This window comes from Zootoca vivipara, chromosome 16 (genome assembly GCF_963506605.1).
Source record: "Zootoca vivipara chromosome 16, rZooViv1.1, whole genome shotgun sequence".
Lineage (NCBI taxonomy): Eukaryota > Metazoa > Chordata > Lepidosauria > Squamata > Lacertidae > Zootoca > Zootoca vivipara.
The window spans coordinates 22,980,963-23,004,846 of NC_083291.1; the positions used below are offsets into that span (position 1 = coordinate 22,980,963).

General features: G+C 44.4%; 1 protein-coding gene across 1 annotated transcript in view; it reads right to left on the bottom strand.

Annotated features, from left to right (window-relative positions):
- SHB (SH2 domain containing adaptor protein B) overlaps nucleotides 1–23,884 on the bottom strand; it is a 145,972-nt gene that overhangs the window by 40,954 nt on the left and 81,134 nt on the right. Inside the window, exon 3 of the mRNA XM_035097025.2 lies at nucleotides 6,592–6,807. Within this exon, the coding sequence (XP_034952916.1) occupies nucleotides 6,592–6,807 (216 nt within the window). The remainder of the gene's footprint in view (nucleotides 1–6,591; nucleotides 6,808–23,884) is intronic.

The window sequence follows — 23,884 nt, forward strand, 5'->3', positions numbered from 1 at the left end:
AAAGACACACACAAACAGAGGGAGTCTTCCTATAATGAAATCTGTAACAGAGAACACATTCTGAAATACTTCACAATGGGTAGAGGGAGCACAGCTTTCTTAGATACCCACTGGGCAAAAACCTGCTTTCCCCCATACTGATAATGAGATGTTTTTGGTAGAGAAACCTTGCATTTTACAATTAACATTTGCACTCCAAGTTATTTCAATGCGGTGAGTGGAAAATATGGAAACCTCAATATGAGAAGACTTATTGATGAAGCTGGAAAGAATGGCTGTCACTTGGAAAGTGGTTAGGGAAAGCTTAGCATGACTGACAGACCGGTCATATGTTTGCTGACTTTGATGGAAGCTCCAAAGAGAACCATGGCATAGCTGCCAAGTTCTCCCTTTTTTAAAGGGAAATTCCCTTATGCTGAATAGGCTTCCTCGCGAGAAAAGGGAAAACTTGGCAGCTATGAACCATGGGGCTTGCTCCCAAGTAACTGTACAAGCCTGAGATGGCTAATTGCCATTTCAAAAGATTATCCTACTATTTCTTAGGGCCTTGCCTGATGAAAGGCTTGCAGGGAAATGTCTGTCAGAAACTGGTTCGTTTCTACCAAGAAGAGGGAAACATGGCTCAATCTTGTGTGGAGAGTTTGAAAGTAGGCCTAAGGTTCATCTGCTTCCTCTACCCCTACGAAGTCTCTGGGTTTCACAACTGGGGTTAAAAGATACCCCCCCGCATTCATATAAATGTTGCACCTCGCAGTTGAAGAATTCATTTCTAGGCCTAGTGAGAGGAGGAGGAGAAAAATATGTAAGCCCATACAAGGGAGGAAGGAGGCTGAGGAAGATAATGGCCAAAATGAAGTACTGGGTGGCACTCTAGCCGAAGAATGGCAGGTATGGCTAACAGTAGACTGCATAGCAAGGAGAGGACATCCTTGGGCCACAGGACTAAGACTCCTGTCATCCCTAACCACTTGCCATGCTGGCTGGGAGTCAGGAGTCATGCGATAATTTCGTCTTGCGAAGCGTGGTTTGCTGCAGGGGAAAAAACCCGCAAAAATTTTGTCTTGCGAAGCACAGCCATAGAAAACTTTGTCTTGCAAGTCAGCAAAAACATCGCAAAATGCTTTCGTCTTGTGAGGTACCACTGTATATTATGAGCTAAAGCTGCTTGGATACCTTCTTTAAGTTTAAGTAAGTTTTAAGCCTTGAGGCTGGGGAAACTAATCTCAACTTCTAATCCAAGGATAGTCAACTTGGTGCCCTCCAGATGTTCTGCACTACAGCAACCATCATCTTTGACCATTGGCCGTGCTAGCTGGGAATGATGGGAGTTGTAGTCCAAAACAGATGGAGGGCTAAGAGAAAAAGATTTGGCTAGATGGGCTGCAAAGGGGTAAGGATTCTGCACTCCTCGCCCACACTCCCCTTCTCGCCCCCCCTCTAATAACCTCCCAACTTCTGGGTGTCTGTGACAGGTCAGGATTAAACAGTTTAAATGCACACATGAGCTTGTTGCTATCGCATCCAGGTTGACCCTTAAGTGACTGATTTTTGGGGGGGAGGGGGTTTCATGATTTAAAGGAAAAATGGGGGTGGTGGTGGGCTGTGCAGTTTGCAGCTCTAGGTACCAGAGATTTCTGGGTTAAAGAAGGCAACAACATTTCTCGTCCTCCAGAGCATGGTGGCTGATGCTTCCTGAGTATTGTGGGATTTTCAACTCCCATTACCTCTCAGCAAGCATGGCTAACCATTGAGATGATGGGAGTTGTAGTTCAATGTCATATGAAAAGCCCCACATTGGCTACCCCAGTTTTAGAGCTACATTGCCTCTGTAGAGAAAAATAATGATTTAGCTATCATAGCTTACATGGTCCTCCTCCCGTAGCTAGCTGTCTTGACATACAGCAATATTTTAATACCGTATCTCCCATTCCTAGACAGCCAGGCCCAACATCCATTTGGGTAGATAAAAAGTGTCTACTCATCACAATCACAGGAGCAGCTGAAGTTTTCTGTGTGTACATAATTCCTGGCACCATATAGGGATGCCATAATTCATTCAGCTGCCTGGCTTGTCTTCCCAAATAACTTTCAAAGTTTGCTGGCAAGAGTAAGGCACCTCATCTGTTTGTGCAAAAGTAGTGACAGTCTTCTGTCCAGCAGTCTAATGAGAATAAATAACCCTACTACTGAGCAAATGCAAACAGTCAAGATCATAAAAGCCTTCTGATCGCCAAAGAACAAGTAGCAACCTTCTCCTGCAGCTGTTGTTTTGCCCATCATACATGATCAAACCAGGTATAGGGACTCCAAACAGAGGCCTATTCAGATACACACTACCAGCTGGGTACAAGCTACTCAGGGTATTTACTTAAGTCATTAAGATATGAAATTGGCTTTAAGAGCCATTAATGAGTGTCAAGTAATAAGCCCAATGCCTGGTGCAGACTGTACACAGCAATACAGAAAAGTTCCAGCTGGGTTTAGCATGATAAGAGAGGTTTATTCTAAGCCAAGGTATTTTTTCATATCCACCTTCAAGTAAAGAGTATTATGGAGGTACATATGGTGCATTTTTCATACTGAACACAAAATGTGAAACTTAAACTTTGCCTGCCTCAACAGTGTGGTTGTATTTGCACATCTGGTAACCATAAACCAGTAACAAACCTTGGCTTATCATTGTGGTTTGTTTGGAGCAGAACAAACCACAAGTTCTGGCTTGGATGCAACCCTAAACAAGGGATTGTGGTTTGCTTCTCCCCAGCATGAACTACTACTAGGAGGAGGAATATGGGCATGAACAGCTTGTGCATGGCTCATCTCTTACTCTTATCTGCAAACATGCTTAGGCATCACAGCAAGGCATCGTTCAGGAAGCTTAACCATAGCATGTGTGGCGCTTGAAATGATAAACCATAATTTGAGACCAGATAGCAAAGAAGAATTGGGACTCACTTACCTTGATCCTCAACTGCTGAGTGGCAGTTGTAAACCATGGCTTTCCTCATCCATAGGAAACATGGTTTGGCATGATGACTTAATTGAGCAACTATAAATTGTACGTTTTGCATGAGAACCCTTCCTCCCTATGCCACACTCATATATGAAGGGCAGAGGAGGAAGGCTTTTGCCATCTTACGTGCTCAGCAATATGCCAGACTACACCTCACCATCCAACGTCCTCAGCTCCTCACATACATACCATCAAGGAGAATTTTCTGGCAGAATATTTCTGTTGAGGATTTAGAGGAGTCACTGGTTTGCTTTTTAAATTGTCTTCACTTGGCTGAGACCCTTTATATTGTGTGTTGGAAGCCAAGCTCATTGTATTAATTTATGTCACAGACTGAGCTTGTCCAGTTGGCAAGTTAAGACTCCTACATTTCCCCCTAAACTGATGTGTATTTTTTTCCCTGTCTCAATCTTTGCATTGCACTATATTAAACTCTCCAGTCAAAATCTTCTGTAACAGTTCCCATCTATTATGCAAACCACACCTCAATCCAGTTTGCTCTCCAAGAAGGCAGCATTAAAGTTGCAGCATCGCTTACAAAAAAGGGTGGTTTAGTTTGACTAAAACCAGCATCACTTGAACAAAATAAATTCCCCTTCCCTAGTGTAAAACAAGGTGCCTGAATGTTGAATGAGGGCCTTAAAATCTGGCAGCAGGTTTGCCTTGAAATTTGGCGGCAGGTTTGTTAGGTAGGGGTATATTTGGTTAATAGCAGCACCCGAGCCTGAAATATTGTGGTGGGTGCAAAAACCTAAAATACATGTAAATTAATCTGGTTGAATTTAAGGTTCTCCATTTTTTAAATAACAAAAAACAAAACAAAAACAGAACAAAAAACAGAGGGGGCTTTGCAATGCAACAGGGTGAAGTAACCTGCTTCAGTTGGCAAGGCAGGGAGAGAAAAGACAAAGGCAGGATTGGTGTTTGGGTGATGGGAGCAAGAGTTTCAAAGTTGTGGCCCTGATGGTTGTGTGCACATGCATGTGCATACCAGTGCCATCTGGGCTCCACCTCAGGCAGCAAAATATCTGTGGCCAAGGGCGGATCCATGCCATACATTTAAAACACACCCAACACACATTTAAAGCACATGACCCCCCTTTAAAATAATCATAGGAACTGTAGTTTGTTAATGGTACTGGAAATTGTAGATATGTGGGGGGGACACTACAGTTTGCAGGATTCTTGGGTGGGGGAGCTGTGTGCTTCTAAATGTATTTTGACCGTGCTTTTAATATATGGTGTGGGTCTGCCTTGATAATAAACAGACAAAACCCCTGTCAAGTGCTTGGAAGCGTCCAAGTCTATTTGCCTTCATTGGCTGAAATAATAATAATAATAATAATAATAATAATAATAATAATAATAATAAGTGGTTTCCCCAGCCACTCTGGGCAGCTTCCAACAGAAAAATAAAACACAATAATCTATTAAACATTAAAAGCCTCCCTAAACAGGGCTGCCTTCAGATGTCTTCTAAAATCTGGTAGCTGTTTTTCTCTTTGACATCTGATGGGAGGGCGTTCCACAGGGTGGGTGCCACCACCGAGAAGGCCCTCTGCCTAGTTCCCTGCAACTTGGCTACTCGCAACGAGGGAACTGCCAGAAGGCCCTCGGTGCTGGACCTCAGTGTCCGGGCAGAATGATGGAGGTGGAGACGCTCCTTCAGGTATACTGGACCGAGGCCATTTAGGGCTGAAAGGTGGGGTGCTTAGTCTGAAAAATTGGTTTACACTGCCTACCCCCAAAAAAGCTAGGGATGATTTGTAAAAGAAAACGAACCCAAACCTAAACATTTAGGGAAGAGAATAGGAATATTCCCAGGAGCACCATCTCCCACCCACTGGGTATGGTCCTTGGTGTTAGATATACCTGGTTCTTATTCTGTACACCATGGGTGTAAGAAGTGTGCTAATCAGGTTTTTCAATTACATAGAAAACTAACGAAGCATAAACATAGAGTGGAAAAGAGAGGGAGGCATAAATTTGCTTCCCAGCCATAGCCTCACATAGGAAAAAAAGGTACATTGTGGGATGTAGAAGAACATTTTCTAACACACAGGTTTCTCCTCATCGACTGCAGCCCAATTTAAGTAAAACATTTAAACACAACACAGGAACAGACAGATAGGCTAAGGAAATCAACCGCCCCCCCCCGCCCGCTCTTTTCTTCTTTTGCAATAGCAGCCACTTGTGCCAGGAATTCAATTAGCGATAAGGAATCATTCCAGCATCCGGTTACACAGTTATGAGTAAGCACAGCATTCGTTTTCAGTGAAAGGAAATGGGGTAACATCTCCTGAAGGCTCCAAACCTGTATTCACCTTCACAGAATGGCAAGTGCCCTCGAGTAACAGCAGCACCCACAGACCTCGCCTGTATTTCGGTCTGCCTCAAACCAGGGAAGAGCAGCTGGTTTGAGAAGATGGTGATCATCACCTGAGACCTGTCTTCATGTGTCTCCACCACATGAGGTCTGGAGCGTAGCAACACAAGAACGGGCATTTTCTGTGGTGGCTCCCCACTTGCAGAATGCTCTCCTCTAGGGGGTTCACCTGACGTCTTCATTATATATCTTTAGGTGCCAAGCTAATACATTTCTCTTCAACCTGACCTTTGGTTGATTAACATGCTATGACCTTTTGAATGTGTTTGGGGGGTGGGGGGTTATTGGTTTGTTTTTATTCTTGTTTCTGTTTTATTCAGTGTTATTTTTCTAGCAAAGAGGTGCTGGACCACACCATGAACGCCTCCGTCGTTCTCTTAGAATGGCAATATAGTGCCCGCCTGAGAGGTGCTAGAACTGAGTTCCAGTAAGTTCTGGCTGAAAAAAAGCCTTGGTTTTACTACATATTCATTTCATTTCGTTTTTTGTGGTGTGAACTACCCTGTGATCTTTGGATTAAGGGCGGTACAGTGGAACCTCGGTTCTCGAACATCTCCGTTTTTGAACATTTTGGTTTTCGAATGCCGTAAACCCGGAAGTAAATGCTTCGGTTTCCGAACTCGCTTCGGAAGTCTAACATGCCATGTGGCTTCCGTATTGAGTGTTCCATATTGAGGCTTCCGTACTGAGTTTTCGGTTTTCAAAAGTTTCAGAACTCGAACGGTCTTCTGGAATGGATTACGTTCGAAAACCGAGGTTCCACTGTACAGTCGTACCCTGGAAGTCAAACGGAATCCGTTCCGGAAGTCCGTCCAACTTCCAAAACGTTTGGAAACCAAGGCGCGGCTTCAGATTGGCTGCGGGAATCTCCTGCAGCCAATCAGAAGCCGCAGAAACCCTGTTGGCAGTTTGGGTTCCAAAAGAACATTTGCAAACCAGAACAATCGCTTCCGGGTTTGCAGCGTTCGGGAGCCAAAACGTCCGAGTTCCAGGGCGTTTGACAACCAAGGTACGACTGTATACAAATTTAATCAATTAATAATGATAACGATAATAACAGCCAGAATAGTCCGGTCAGAAACGTCCAGCGCTCAAAACCACTGGAGCTCCTTTGCCATGTTCTAAAATGCTCTTTGGTGTCTCTTGCAAGACATAAAAACAGAGCTGCAAAGATTTGCTCCAAAGGCCTCACCTGCTAAAGCTGGAATAGAGACCTTGTTCCACTCCCACGGCTGGTCATATTCGTCTGCAGGCCTGTCGTCGTCCTGTGGCAACTTGCTCTCTCTCAAGCGCTGACTCACGACGCTTTCCGAATCCGACTCCACGCCATTGCCTTCAGGTTCGTAAGGTGTGTCGTACAGCTGGATGTCTGTCTGCTGGGGCTTTACACTGTCTTGCCTCTGGAATTCTATAGGGAGGTAAAAGAAATAATTGGGTTAATTTGCTTGCTTACAAGCATGAGGGCAGGGGGTGGGGAAGCCCTACTAGATGGCGGACGAATGCAAACATCAAAACGGCACCGTACAGAAATAGGAAGCTGCTAAAAGGTTTCCATATTTAACTTTCCCTCTCGAGCAGAAAAAGACAAGAAGCAGATCAATGATTTCAATAACAGTTTACTAGAACACTTGCAACATTTAGTAGTTTCTCCCTCTCTCTTTTTTCTTCTGCCAGATGGCAAAATAAATCAACCAAAATAGCAGGGAAGATAAGAAATGTTACCCTAATTAAAGCAATAGTTTAGAGAAAGCCTGTTTTATCTGCAGCTCAAGAGGCCTAACACAGCCCCACCCCACAATTTCATGTACAGTCGTTTCTTGGTTCATGAACACCTTGTGAGTCAAACGTTTTGGCTCCCGGATGCCGCAAAACCGGAAGTGAGTGTTCCGGTTTGCAAATGTTCTTTGGAACCCGAACGTCCGACGTGGCTTCTGATTGGCTGCAGGAGTTTCCTGCAGCCAATCAGAAGCTGTGCCTTGGTTTCCGAACGTTTTGGAAGTCGAACGGACTTCCAGAACAGATTCTGTTCGACTTTCGAGGTACCACTATATTATGGCATCTTAGGGGCTTGACAATCTCTGGGAACAATAACGTCTTATATGAAATCTGGGGTAGAAATTTAATACCCCATTTTTGAAGTCTGCTCATCTTAAGCTATCATACCGGTAGGTCCCTCCCACCAATTCATGCTGAATCATTATGCGCCTTCATGTTTCTAAAATTCACATATGAAATCAGCATTGGATGGTCAATATTGGGCTGGCTAAGACAGGATTTGCTGAATGCTGGAAGCTCATGAGCTGAAGGCTGAATAAATACTTGAAATTCCTAAGGGCCTGAATCAAATTGTAAGCGGCTTGGGCAAATTCAGGGACGAATCGCAGCCTCCTGCCTTAGAAATCCATAATACAGAAGACTTGTCAAACATTTGGCTTAAGTCACAAGCTATTTTTATTGTTTGTCAATGAAATCGGGAAGTGACAGGGCAGGTATAATAATAATAATAATAATAATAATAATAATAATAATAATAATTTATACCCCGCCCATCTGATTGGGTTTCCCCAGCCACTCTGGGCGGCTTCCAACAGAAATATTAAAATACACTAATTTCTTAAAGATTAAAAGCTTCCCTAAACAGGGCTGCCTTCAGATGTCCTCTAAAAGTCTGGTAGTTATTTTTCTTTTTGACATCTGGAGGGAGGGCGTTCCACAGGGCGGGTGCCACTACCGAGAAGGCCCTCTGCCTGGTTCCCTGTAACTTGGCTTCTCGCAGCGAAGGAACCGCCAGAAGGCCCTCAGCACTGGACCTCAGTAGTGATGGAGAGTGATGGAGATGGAAGTAGTGGTTCTCTGTCTTTTAGAGAGAAATCATGAACATTCACCTAACAACAAAAAGAGAAGAGACTAGCCTGCTGCAAATGTAACACTTAACTGTGGCTAGCCTCAACCCTAGTCTCTTGCCTTAACCCTGCTTAAGATCCTCTTACATCTAAACAGTAAAACTGCCTGAACTAAAAACTGTTCCCAGAGTTTGTGTCTAGTGAGGCACCAACAGGACCTGCTTGGCATAAGGCATAAAGGAACAACATATCCATCAACTGCCCCAGAAAAAAGGGACACCTCATTTTTCTTGAGAAAGTTCAGTGATCAAAATGGCCGTCACAATATCACGTAATTTGGGGCTGCACTTTTTTTTAAGCATGGCATCCAAAAACATGTGGCTTTTTGGGGTGGGTGGGTGGGTGGGCTGCGCAAGATCGCTGCCCTGAAAAAGCATTTTTGGGGCTGTGATCTTGTGCAGCGCCCCAAAATGTGCATTTTTGGGCACTGTGTCTGCGAAAAGCGCTTTTTTTGGGGGGGGGACTGCAATCTCATGTGGGGTCACATGACTCACACAGGAGTGCAAACCCAAAAGTTGGTGTCCCGGATTTGGGCTGTGTCATGTTGGAATGTATGTAACCATGGTTTGGTCAATGTCAACTTAATGCTTAATGATAATAATAGCTAACGCAAACTTACTTCAAGCCATGATCTCACTTTCAGTTTTGAAGCCAACCCTTAACCACGGTTTAGGTATTTACACGCAGTGCTGAACCATGATTAAAGGGGTGGGGAGGGAGCACTATGGTTAAGCATTACGTTTCCCATAAGGCCATTGTCTAGGCATACCGATATTAAATCACCTTTAATTTGTTTTGAGTTTCAATTTTACTCAGCCGTAGTCAATGGGAAGGATTTCCTGAAAGTGAAATCAAAATACACTTCCCCTTCACAAACTGTGCTGTAAGCACAGCGCTAACATGATGGATTCTGACAGCTCTGCCTGGACCAGAATACCTAAGTATCAGCTATACTTAAGAGGCAGAACTGGGGCATTTTCCATCATGAAAGCTGTAATTGCTACTACTGCTTTCTTTAAAATGCAGCTTGGAACGACCAAGGAATAATCAAACTGTGTGTGTCAACTCTACTTACTTGGGAGCCTAGCTTTGGGGATTACAAGGCCATGAGGAGTATATACATACAGATATATATATATATATATATATATATATATATATATATATATATGAGAGAGAGAGAGAGAGAGAGAGAGAGAGAGAGAGAGAGAATGACTGGGGGTGTGGAGAAGAGCAATTGAAAGACTGCCCTGAACAAAAGGCTTCAAAGAGACCATTTCAAGCTCTCTTTGAAGATTACATTATAATGCCCTGGTTTTGTGATTATTAATATTATCCTTTGATCTCTTAATGTCAATGAAGAAAATGCCCTTTTGTTGTAAAATCATGCTTATTGATATAAGTTCCGTGACAGTACGGCCCCCGTCTAATTTTCAGTGTCATATAAAATGTTATTAACAGGTAAGAGGGGCTAAAATGGAAAAGTATAAACCCCAACCAGCACCTGTTTTTATATACCCGCTGCAATCTGATATCCACTAACTTGGGAATGAACACTACTTAATTCAGTGGGGTCTTATTCCGCGTAGACATGTAAATAATTGAACTGTTAATTTTAGTGCTTGTCCCTTGCTGCCCTGCCTTTCACTTCTCCCCCCCCCCAATTCCCATCCTTTCTTCAAGGACAGCAATCTCAAGCAGCCACCCATCTTACTTTACCCTTACAACATTAGGAGGAAATTGTGCACCAAGACACATCTTTCCTAAGGGCATCCTGCAAATTGCATGTCTGTGGATTTCAGCCAGGGTTATGTTGGCTGGGGGATAATCTACAAATAGGCCCTGGATCTACAAATAGGGACTGCATGCTCCTTGAAGCCACAGACTTGAAGCTGATCTGGCTCAGGTGGTGGCAGTCAGTGACTGGCATGCCTTTTTTATTGGGTTTGGATGGCACGCCAACTGCACCCTTTCCTGGATAAATTGAGCCTGGCCATGGCCATTCACAATCTTGTGATTTCCAGATTGTACTATTGCAATGCACTGTTAAACAAAACTTTAAAAGGCACAAATTGTCACTGCTAGATTTTTTATTATAATGACGGACTTTCTGTGCCCAGTATATGTTTATGTATTCTCACAGATTCCCATGGTATGGAATTCACATTGTTTTAATGTTAAGTAAGATAGCTAGTGTTCGTTGGTAGAACCCAAATGTATGGCATGCCAAGTTAGATTCTGCCATGTTTCATTTGTGATATGGCAGCAGCTAATGAGACGCGTGTACTAGGGTCTGGACGTATTCCTAAAATGAAATTCTTTGCACGCTTACTAGGAAGAAAGTCCCAGTTAATTTAAGGGATTTATCCCCCATTTAGTATGCACAGAACTGCAGCTTGATAGCAACTGTAATTCTCCGAAACTAGTTGCAGCAACATAAGAGTAAATACTCTTGGGTCTGTTTTTTTATATTAAAAAAATATTGCATATGAAATCTGGAAGGAACCCCAGGACCGAGGGTAAGCACACAGTCCCCAGTGCCTTTAAACTAAACCGAGCCGACCCATCCTAGAAATTAGTGAGGATTCTCAAAAGCTGGGTTTAATTTTTGCTGTTAAAAATACACACAACATACTCATTTAATACGGAAACTGAAGAAGCTATCTTTTGTTAGGCACTGGGGGGGAAAGGAGCCAGTTTTAGCTTATCATGATTAATGCCTGTCTTTCCAAGTCCTAAGTATGAAGAATGTGAAACAATATGTACTAGAATTCAGAAGGAGTTTAGAAGATCTGGCACGGGAAACTTCTGGCACACTGTCTGGCCAAACCAAAAAATAGAAAAATCCCAGGGGGAAAACACAAAGGGGGGGGGAACAGGACACCCAAGCTGGGTTCACCCTCAAGAATAGTCAGGACACCCCTATCTGCTTGTTAAAACTCTGAGAATCAAGTTACATGTGACAGAGAGGTTTGAAGGTAGAGTATGGTGGGCCTTTTAAAGGTGGAAATTCCACTTTCTGGGGAGCAAGTAAAAATGGGAAGTGGGAAAAGCACCCACTTTACCTGCTAGCCCAGGCATCCCCAAAATGCGGCCCTCCAGATGTTTTGGCCTACAACTCCCATGATCCCTAGCTAACAGGACCAGTGGTTGGGGAAGGTGGGAATTGTAGTCCAAAACATCTGAAGGGCTGAAGTTTGGGGATGCCTGTGCTAACCCCTCTCCTTCCAGTCCCTTCCATGGGATCAGCTTCTTCCCCATGGTCAGTAGACTCCCATTACCCATATACATGTCAGTTTGGGTTGCTCAGTCCTCATAGAAAACCACAGTGCTGGGATTCGATTCATTTCACTCTTTTTCTTTAGCCTATGGAAGCAACAAACTGCAGTCCTCACACTTAACACTGAATGCAAACCTAGAAAATGTGGTTCGTTTCCATTCAAAACCACGGCGGGTAAGTCCAAGAACAAACCATGGCTCAACAAACTGGTTTGCCTGGGGTGAAACAAACCACGATCTCCAGTGTGGATGTAACACTAAGCCAGGTTAGCTGCCCCAGCTTACTAAAGAGAAGAAGTGAAGGAGGAGAGTCTACTGCATTCATGGCAAACTATCTGCCGCACAGAGGGAAGTGGGGTGGGGAGGGGGATCTTAAAGATGGGAACAAAGATTTAATGGCTGGAAATACATCCAGTGGCATTTGATGCTGAAACTGAAATGCATTCTCTGTCAAGGCAACCAAAAAAGATGCAGCAAGGAAAGGTTAATTTAGAAGACGGGAGGTAACTGGGCTCTTGACCAAGCTAGGATGTAGAGTTAGATGCCACAGTACAAACTACTAAGATAAGTGTTGGCATTTCAAAATGCTGGATTCAATTCAGCTCTGCACCACAGGCCTTTAAGTGCCCCTGAGGATTAAGGAACAGAGATGAAAGGTTATGCAGTTGCTCCAGGACCCAGAAGCGATTAAACAGCTGTTAGAATGTGGACTAGAGGGTTGGTGCCTCCTCGCTGTGCCAACTCCCCCAAAAGACCTCTGTGTAGGATACCTGTGCTTTGGAGGAAATGGGAAGGGGCCCTCTGGGAGCAGTAACCCTGGCTGTTTGCCCAGTCCTCTGAGTCACCGGGGACTGGGCTCTCTTGAGAAATAGATCACCTTTGATCACCCTTTGCTTGCTTAAATTTGTCGTAACCAAGCTCGGTAACTGGCGGAGGGCCCAGGCGACAGCTGGGAACTGACATGGAGTATACTCGGCCTCTTTCATGGCTCCATCTCTGCCAACCGGGGTTGGGAGGGCTGTTCCACAAAACACAGAGACACACGTGCTTTTTAATGCATCTGCAAAGGTTTCCTGCACCATAAAATGATCTATTTCAAAAGGGCTGGGGGAGCTTTGAACTGCAAAAATTCTACAGACAACCATGAAGTTTGTATCCGCGCTCTCAGATTCCTTTTTATAAACTTAAAAATGTAAGACTGTCATCATGCAGCCCCCAGTGAAGGAACTGTTTTGCTCTTCACAATCCTGGATTGGTATGAAGTCAGGGCAGGGTCGCCGAGCAATGTGAGCAGGGGCAGCAGCCCCTAGTATACCATACTTATGGTATCCTAATGAAAGGGACAAGAAAGCAACTTTTATGTGACAGCTATGAACACAGTGCCTCATATTTGCTTGTGTTGATCCTGTACCTGCTACTTTTGCCCCTTCCATTTCTTCCAGCAACTAGTTGCCATTCCTTGATTTGTAGCTGTGGCCTTCCCACTGACAATGCATAGGCTGAAAGATCTCTAGGACAGGAACCTGTCTTACTGACTTGTGTTTCTTTGCAAAGTGCCCTAGAATGAATACATCCGGGTTCCAAATATTCCTCTCTACCATGGCATGACCAAGAAACAGAACCCAGGTTGTTTTGCATGGAATGCACATTTTGAGGTGCTTTCAAATATGCATGCAAACAGATGCTTATTTATTCGTCTTGGGTTGGGGCACTGGTGAGGGGTTTTTGTTGGAATTTTGTTGGAATTGAAATTGATACTAATTTTTTGGTATTTTGTATTTATGTGGAAATTGTTCAATTTGGTTGTATACTTTTTGAAGTTTTGTTTATTATTTATAACTGCTTTTATGTTTGTAGTTATGTGGGGGTTTTTTATACGTTGTAAGCCACCTTGAGCATAGTTTTAACTTTGGAAAGGCGGCATACAAATAAAATGACTAATTGATTCGACTCCAAATAGGAGGCAGCTTGATTTTGCAAAGGCCAGGGTATGCCATGGTCCAGGAATGGATTTAAGCCCCATTCCCAGCTTCCATTTTGTGGTTCATCTCAGGTGCCCAAATGCCATGGGCCAGTGGCGGACCTTGGCACCTCAAATTTCAGCAGTGCCCTGTGCAATGCCAAAATCTGCCCCCCCCCCGGCTGTTGGTCCATCTAGATGAGCACGGTCTACGAGAGTTGCAGGCATCTCCCAGCCCTGCCTGGAAGTGTCTGAAGATTCACTCCAATCTGTTTTATGAAGCTCTCTTCCTCTGTGTACATTCTGCCCCGTGATAACAGCAGTCATTTTGCTAGTAAACAGTAAGCGCCCCCCGCCCCCAACTTCTCCCAAATATTGGCTCTTCACAGCTGTGTGTGTAAAAAACACACCTCCTGCAGCCTCTTTGACAGCAAGGCAGGCAAGCAAGCATCCAGTGCAGAAGCGAGTGCGTGGGAAGGTTTGCATGCCTCACTGATATAGGGTAATTAAATACAGACATACATTAACCAGCAGGCTAATCAACTGTGCCATGACAAATCTGGCCTGATTCAACCCTGTGTCAAACTCCGAGGAGTGCTGACCCAAATAGATCGCCAATAAGGAAGACAAATGGATTCGCACATTTTGTCCGCAGATTCAAACCTGGAGCCTTACTGCTTGTTATCTGCTCCCTTATTGTGACTGTTCAGTCAACTTTCTGTTTTTTTGTTTGGTTTGGTTTTAGAAAATCCATGTTAACCAAGCTTTTGTTTAACCTGATCTGACAGCGCTGATAACATGCTGGAAATTAAAGCTTCTGTGCAACAGAGGTTTCTGAACAGCTCGCCAATGAAATCAATTTCTAGCTGGAGCACAACTGACTGCTATTTATGCTGGCCAGTTTTTAAAGGGCTACAATATAGCAATTGTGTGTGTGGGGGGGGGGGGAATGCAACAGCAGCTCTAGGCATTGTACTTTAACATGCATTTGTGAACACTGGCTACTTTATGATGTTCCGTGGCTGTGCAGAGGGGTTCATGTGACTGTATATTGCTGAGACCCTTTGAGGGATATGGTGTCTCTCGTGTGTTATTCCTCATAAACGCATTAGCTGCCAACGCCAGAGATCTGGCTATTCATAGGTTCTCCCACCTACAGAACACCCAAATACACCTATAGCTAATTCCTGATGGTAGAAACTGGACTGGCCAGTATCACAGACAGTGGGCAAATATGGCCTATTGCAATGTCGGATCCAAGTGCTGGTGGGTTTTTTTTTTTTGGTAGGTACTTCGGAGACAACCATTTTCCCACATGTGGATGAATGGAAGCCTGTCACAGATATGGGAGAATGTATGGGGTGGGGAGTGGGGCTAGCACTCCCACGATGGCTAAACCAGGTGACCCCCCCCCCCCCGGTTTGGGATACCTTAGTGTCTGGAAGAAGAGCAACTGCTGCCCATTCTCGAACATGTGCTAGACTGCAGCTTATTTACTCTGTCACTGCAGATCCAGATGTTTATCCTTCTCCCCCACCCCTTGCTCCCCCACAAAATTATGGGTCCTGTATACCTGAAGGAGCGTCTCCACCCCCACCGTTCAGCCCGGACACTGAGATCCAGCACCGAGGGCCTTCTGGCAGTTCCCTCATTGTGAGAAGTGAGGTTACAGGGAACCAGACAGAGGGCCTTCTCAGTAGTGGCATCCGCCCTGTGGAATGCCCTCCCATCAGATGCCAAGGAAATAAGCAGCTATCCTAATTTTAAAAGACATCTGAAGGCAGCCCTGTTTAGGGAAGCTTCTAATATTTAATGCTGTATTGTTTTAATATTCAATTGGGAGCCGCCCAGAGTGGCTGGGGAGACTCAGCCAGATGGGCGGGGTATAAATAATAAATTTATTATTGTTATTATTATTATTATTATTATTATTATTATTATTATTATTATTATCACAACCCAATAAAGATATCCCTGTGTCGTTCTAGTTACCTGTTCAATTTACCTTTTCAAAAAGTGTTCCTAACAAACTCCCCCCCCCAGCAACAAGAGACAGAGATCTAACTAGCCAATCGATGCTCTAGCACTTGCAGATGTTTGTGGAAGGGTTGCATTTTGTACCCAGAATATTAATTAAACCAATAAGCAGCTAAGGAAGGCAGGCTGCAGCAATGCTTTTCAGACTATGTGCTGGTGTGCACTAGTTTGCCGCGAGGCATTCATTACTTTTAAACTCCTAAGAGCCCCAAACACCCACCAACAGAGGCGGCACCCACTTGGTGTCAACATGTTTTAGTGCTCCGGCCTTGCCTTCTCCCACTCACTTTCCGCTCTACCACATCTCTGCCATGTGGATGACTGGATCATCCCACGACTCCTGATGTAGAGACTCAGCAGAATGATCTGCCCTCTGAAGAGGCTGTCCATTGCTTCTCTGCATGAGGTACTGATCTGTGATTGCCGCTTTTGTTTTTTTAAAAAAAATAAATTTTCTAATTTACATTTCAAAATATTCATTTAAACAACCTTAAATCAATGACTTCCCTTCTTCTCTTTCCATGGTTCATTTTGCATACCATACATCCATGCATATTTTACATGAACTAAGCAATTCCGTAATCTGTTGTTACATCCATCAAAACTTATTTACATTGTTGAATTTATCTTAATGCTACCAGGGTTTTTAAATAAACACAATTTTCACCCATATATTCAGTAAACATTTTCCAGTCTTCTTTAAACATACATTCTTCTTGTTCTCTTATTCTATATGTTAAATCTGCAAGCTGTGTGTATTCCATCAGTTTAAGTTGCCATTTTTCTGGGTGAGACCTCGCTCGTTTTCCATTTTTGAGTAACAAAACAGGCCGCAGTAGTAGCATACATAAATAAATAAGTATTTTTTGACACCTGGGAATTTTCCTCTAAATTATCTCCAACAAAAAGGACTCTGGTTTTTTGTTGGAAAGGTACTTTTAAACATTTTTGTGATTGCCGCAGAGACAGAACAGTGGCTCACAGAGACACAAAGGAAATGGGGGCTTCATTGTGGGTATGTAATTCTTACTGTATTGTGTTCTAAATGTAAGCTCTCTCTCTCTCTCTCTCTCTCTCTCTCTCTCTCTCTCTCTCTCTCTCTCTCTCTCTCTGTGTGTGTGTGTGTGTGTGTGTGTGTGTGTGTGAGAGAGAGAGAGAGAGAGAGAGAGAGAGAGATTAAAATGTAACTGCCTATTATTATTTAATTCAGAAAAATGTGCCTAAACTTGGGAAACTCTGTTCACAGTAATTCTTACTGTATTGTGTTCTAAATGTAAGCTGTGTGTGTGTGTGTGTGTGTGAGAGAGAGAGAGAGAGAGAGAGAGAGAGAGAGAGAGAGAGAGATTAAAATGTAACTACTATTATTATTTAATTCAGAAAAATGTGCCTAAACCTGGGAAACTGTTCACAGATGAACCAAGCCAGACAGTAATTATTATTATTATTATTATTATTATTATTATTATTATTATTATTATTTAAAAGGAAGAGAGTTATTTCATTAAGAGGGGCTGCAGGTTATTCTGGACTTCAGTCTTGCATCTCAAGGATGTAAAAGAAACTTTCCTTGAGGGGGAAGTTACAGCCCTCGAAGAGAACTGCTGTTGAAGAATTAGTCATAGCATTACAGAAGTCAGCAACAGCTGGCAAGGTAAGGTTGACAGCAGTCGGACTGCAGCCCACTGGCAACAGATTCCTGTTGTGTTCTGCTTACTTCCCTGCCATGACTTTCCCCATTTCCCTGAGATTTCCGTTATGCACCGGAGGTTTGTTCTGCAAATGGTTATGTTTAAAGTCCCTGGCCTAAAGCATGGTATGCACACAAAGATGGATTCCAGCATTTTTAACACAGAGATCGGTGTCAACTCAGGTTATGTTTTCTGACAAACGAACAGGAATACAGGGGACTTACCTTACACCTAAATCAGATCACTGGTCTCAGCTAAGAATGATCTACAGCAGCACTTCCAAACTTCCCTCCACCCAAGAACCACATGAAAACTGCTGAGGGTCTTGGTGGACTACTTTTTCTGCCCGTTGTGGCAATTGCAATGCATTGTGCTAGATTTTTAATTGTTTTTTTTTTTTACAAACATGCTGCAGAATACCTGGCTGAAGTTCGTGGGCTGCTGGTGATCTGGCACAGGTTGTACCACTGAGCAATGGCCTTTCCCCCTCGAAATGCTTTTTTTGGTGTCTATTTGCTCTATCCTGGCATACTATGCAATTTGCTGTAGCCCTACCGTATGCACATAACACCACAGCCTAGGGACTCATTTTCACTTCCAAGGATCACATCAACCATATCACTGGCTTTATTAGCAATTTCTGAGCCTTTCCTGCCCAGAAAGCACATTTAATTATCTACAGAGTAGATTTCCCTCGCTAATATCCACAGTTCATGTAAAGGGTTGCCAGAACAAGCAGGAGCTCTATAACCTCCTATTTAGGGTAACAGATCATCTGGAGCAACAAGCAAATATAGCATGAAGGTTCAGTCCATCAAAGACGAAGATTCCTCCTTTTACACACCGCTCCCCACTCCTTTAACATTAACTCCTGGCTACCAAAGGCAAGTACAGATGCAATTCTGACTCTCTCTTACGTGAGATTAAGAGACCGGGAGCTGTAGGATCATGTAGCCCCACCCCCCAAGTCAGTTCCTCCCTCTCTCCCACTTTAATCACAGTTAAGAAATACTGGCCAGTGTCCCTATTTTCCAGGGACAGTCCTGTATTTACAGAAGCTGTCCCTTGATTTGATCCTGTCCCACTTTTCCTTAGGACATCCCTATTTTCATTGGAGAAATGTTGGAAGGGTATGGAGTTATGTGATCCCCGAGCCAAAGAGATAAATACAACCTTTAGAATACATTTGAAGGCAGCCCTGTATAGCAGGCACCCCCAAACTTCGGCCCTCCTGATGTTTTGGACTACAATTCCCACAATCCCTGACCACTGGTTCTCTTAGCTAGGGATCATGGGAGTTGTAGGCCAAAACATCTGGAGGGCCGCAGTTTGGGGATGCCTGCTGTATAGGGAAGGGAAGTGTAAGGGGGGGTGAGCTTACAGGGAACAGCCACCTCTCATCAAATCCAGCTCTTCGAACGGCTCTGACAACAGCGGAGGGACAGGAGACAGGAAGTGAGCAGAGCGGGGCTGGGCCGGGCTCAGGCAGCATCCAAGAGCCCTACCTGCAGCCTGTAATACAGGCACCCCTAAACTGTGTCCCTCCAGATGTTTTGGCCTACAACTCCCATGATCCCTAGCTAACAGGACCAGTTGTCGGGGAAGATGGGAATTGTAGTCCAAAACATCTGGAGGGCCGAAGTTTGGGGAAGCCTGCTGTAATACCAGCAAGGAAGGAGGGGCCAGTAGAGAGTTCTAGCGGGGAAACAGCAGAGGGGTGTCCTTTCAAATTCACCCCGGAACTAAGGCGATCAGCGGCTCGCAAACGCAGGGGGCGGAGATTTGGAGTCCCCAAACCACTCTGCTGGGGGAGGAGCCGAAAAGTGCCATTGGGAGAATCTGATAGTAGTGACTAGACATGTTTTCATGAAGCTCTTGCACTGTAAATAACTTTCACAATAAAAGTAGTAAAGACAAGATGGTTTGGAGTGTCGTTGCTCGAGGGTAGCCAGCAACTGCCCTGACAGGAAGGTTTTTTTAAAAAAAAATGTTTAATGTTTTATTATGTTTTTCTGTATGTTGGAAGCCATTCAGAGTGGCTGGGGCAACCCAGTCAGATGGGTGGGGTATAAATATTTGGTTGTTGTTGCTGTTGAATAGGATGTCCCTGTTTTCATTGGAGAAATGTTGGAGGGTATGTAAAAACCAAGGTTCAGACTAACAAGAATTTGAAATGCATTTTCAAACTGGTTTTCCGGATAGGAGTCCTAGCTAAGTCTTACCCCAGTTAAAACACCAGTGTGGAAGGATCCTAAAAGCGGAGTTAAAGCAACAAGGGGGGGAGTCTCCTCCCAAGAAGAGGTGAAAGCATGTGAGCCACGGATGGCTCTGAATCTTTAAGCCTCCACTGAGGAGCCAGTGTTATGTCTACATTCTCAGTGATGTCTGGTTCCTCTGCAGGAACCACACAAATCAATTCACCAAGAGCAAGCTTGTTGGATCACACCAACTAGCACACAGCCTACCACAAGAGTATAACAAAGCTCGATTTGTGATAATGTTCTTAGCGGATGCACTCTCAAAGGGCCTTTTGAGGAGGCAGAAAATATTCCTGCTGGATTACTTAGATAAGAGTCACTTCCCTGTACAAAAGGCTGGGGTATTTTGTTCATTTCCTTAGTTGGAGAACTTGGCTCACCTTCTCCTGCAGAACCATAAAGGAAAGCTGGTTTGCAGTGGAAATTATGTGACAGTATTTCCTAAAGTCTTCAGGGAGGAAACCATCTCTAAGGATTTTTTTTTAAAAAAAAGGCCCCGTGTAACCACTTGGTACTGGCCCAAGCACACAATGAGTGAACAGCGTAGAGGGGTTCAAAGTACAATACATATCACATGTCTCAAGAGCTGGGTTAATATTAAAGAGAGTGCATGGACCAAAATCAATTTCTGAGCACATATTGTATACATTACATACAAGCTACTCATTACTTCATTCTGGAAGCTGAAGTCCAGCATTCAACAATAATAGGACAGGAGGCGGGCAGGTGTGGAGGACTCCCTGTTCCTGAATGGGGTAACTGTGCCCCTGAAGGACCAGGTGCGCAGCCTGGGAGTCATTTTGGACTCGCAGCTGCCCATGGAGGTGCAGGTTAATTCTGCATCAAGGGCAGCTTTTTATCAGCTCCATCTGGTACGCAGATGGAGAAGACTCTTGAGAGTCCCATGGACTGCAAGAAGATCAAACCTCTCCATTCTGAAGGAAATCAGCCCTGAGTGCTCACTGGAAGGACAGATCGTGAAGCTGAGGCTCCAATACTTTGGCCACCTCGTGAGAAGAGAAGACTCCCTGGAATAGACCCTGATGTTGGGAAAGATGGAGGGCGCAAGGAGAAGGGGACGACAGAGGATGAGATGGTTGGACAGTGTTCTTGAAGCTACAAACCTGAGTTTGACCAAACTGCGGGAGGCAGTGGAAGACAGGAGTGCCTGGCGTGCTATGGTCCATGGGGTCACGAAAAGTCGGACACGACTAAACGACTAAACAACAACAACAACAACAACAACAACAACAATCTGGTATGCAGGCTGAGACCCTACCTGCCCGCGGACTGTCTCGCCAGAGTGGTGCAGGCTCTAGTTATCCCTCGCTTGGACTATTGCAATGCGCTCTATGTGGGGCTACCTTTGAAGATGACCCAGAAACTGCAATTAATCCAGAATGCGGCAGCTAGACTGGTGACTGGGAGTGGCCGCCGAGACCACATAACATCGATCTTGAAAGACCTACATTGGCTCCCAGTACGTTTCTGAGCACAATTCAAAGTGTTGGTGCTGACCTTTAAAGCCCTAAATGGCCTCGGCCCAGTATACCTGAAGGAGCGTCCCCACCCCCATCGTTCTGCCCGGACACTGAGGTCCAGTGCCGAGGGCCTTCTGGTGGTTCCCTCCCTGTGAGAAGCCAAGTTACAGGGAACCAGGCAGAGGGCCTTCTTGGTGGTGGCACCCGCCCTCTGGAACACCCTCCCACCAGATGTCAAAGAGGAAAAACAACTACCAGACTTTTAGAGGACAACTGAAGGCAGCACTGTTTAGGGAAGCTTTTAATGTTTAATAAATCATTGTAGTTTAATAGTTCTGTTGGAAGCTGCCCAGAGTGGCTAGGGAAACCCAGCCAGATGGGCGGGGTATAAATGAATAAATTATTATTATTATTATTATTATTATTATTATTATTATTATTATTATTATTATTAAGCTTCTAGTCCTTATATTTCAATCTCAGGCTCCAAAGTCCCTCAGCCTCCTCATGCTTCTTTCCTTCCCTGCTCACCCCATTTTGTAACAAAGGAATCCAAAGATAGTTGGGCCAATAAAATAACGCAAAACGTTGTGGACAGGTAACTTTTGCTAACTTACCTCTGAGGCTGACATATGCCAGTCTTTTTATTTATGTTCAGAGGCTGTGTGTCACTGCACACTTAGCTCTGTGTGGGGGACAGGCAGGCGGCAATAGCGCAAGACAGCTTTTGCCTTCAGGACCTGCTTGTGGGCTCCTCAGAAGACACAAAAAAAGGATGCTGGACTGGTCTGATCTGCCCAGACTGCTCTCAATTTCTTAATTTTAAAAAAGCAACAACGACGCAAATGCCATAGCCTGTCCATTCATCACAGTTCTGCTTATTATAAGGGGAGAAATGACAGCCGCCATGAAATTGCAGCTGATCAACCTTGCATTTTCCTTCAGATAATAAAATCATCAAAACCCTTCTCCGTTTTATTTTCTACATGCCTGTGCATCTCCCTCCTCTCGCTTTCCTAAGCTCTTGCTTTTCTTGGGCCAACTGCTCCCACCTTTTCCTGCTTCTTCTACTAATCCCACCCCCACCCCCAGAGCAGAGTTTCTTGTCACTCCATCTAGCCTTACCTTGGGTTCCTATTTCTTAGCCTCCTCCCTATCTTGTTCCCTTTCTTCTGCCATCCTGCCTCTGGTTTCCCAGTCCCAAAGCTCAGTCTGCCTGCGACACAAGTGTACATAAGGAAGTGTAGAAAGGGATGCAGGTGGTGATGTGGTCTAAACCAGTGAGCCTCTTGGGCTTGCCAATCAGAAGGTCGGCAGTTTGTATCCCCGTGATGGAGTGAGTTCCTATTGCTCTGTCCCAGCTCCTGCCAACCTAGCAGTTCAAAAGCACGCCAGTGCAAGCAGATTAATAGGTACCACTACGGCAGGAAGGTAAACGGCATTTCTGTGCGCTCTGGTTTCCGTCATGGTATCCCGTTGTGCCAGAAGCGGTTTAGCCATGCTGGTCACATGACCTGGAAAGCTGTCTGTGGACAAACACCAGCTCCTTCAGCCTGTAAGCAATATGAACGCCGCAACCCCATAAGTGGTACCTCTACTTACGAATTTAATGCGTTCCGAACGCACATTTGTAAGTCGAAAAAAATTGTAAGTCGAATCCCATAGGAATGCATTGGGAGAAAAAATTCGTAAGTAGAAGCAACCCTATCTAAAAATTCGTAAGTAGAAAAAAATCCTATCTAAACCACATCCAAGATGGCGGACGGAGCTCCATTTGTAAGTAGAGTTATTCGTAAGTAGAGGTACCACTGTAGTCGCCTTTGACTGGACTTAACTGTCCAGGGGTCCTTTATCTTTATCTTTAACCTTTTTACATGGGAAGTGCCCGATGGATCAGGCCAGTGGCATCCTGTTTTCACAGGGGCCAACCAGATCCTTCTTGGAAGACAGAGGATTCATCACAACTTCACACTGCCTTGGCCGTTTGAATACTGCCAGTGAGACTAGTTGTTGTAGAGTGGGCAAATTTCTGCCTGGTCTGTACACCTGCACTTCTGCAGGTAGGGGGATCCTGAGATGGAATGATCTTCACCCAACAGAAAGATCCCTATGGAGAGAAAACTAGCCAGCCAAGAAGAAGAAGAGTCTGAGCTTAGCCTGCTTCCTGACAAGTTATTTTCATGTTTGGCAAGAACCTGCTTTTGCATGGAGGATCATTTCATCCAGTGAGTTCTCATCTGTGGTACAATCTAAACACGAAGTGAGACCTCCTCTATGCAAACTTGGTCTCTAGCTGTTACTTGCTTTCTGCTGCTTGCATGCAAGGCTGGTTATCAGTGTTCGTCTCTTCGCTTCCACACACCCCTTCACACCAGCCCTGCATTTGGATACACTCATTCCAGAAAGCAACTTTTGCTAATCTGGTCCCCCCTTCCAGATGTTGTGGGCCACTACTTCCAACTGATGGGAGTTCTGGTCCTAAACATATGGAAGGGCACCAGCTAGGGGGAAAGCTGCCATACAGCATGCCACCCCCCCCCACCCGGCACAGCATTCTACATCAATGTACGAACAGATTAGAAACATCTGGAATTACTTATGCAAAAGTTAAGATGATGATGATGTTTTTGTTTCGCTCCATCGTTCTTAAGGAAAGGTAATTGTTTGGTTTCATATTCCATGCGATAGCGTCAACCACATTGCTGGGTTTTCTCTTTTTCGTGCTGCACTCCAGTCAGCAACCACATTTGAACAAAAGCAAAACAAAAAAAACCCACAGTCAACATTACATATTAGCTCTAAAAGGTCTTGGCTCACCAACCTTTATTTTTATTTTTTCATTTCAAACTGCATTATGATCTTAGAAACAGTTTGTGGTG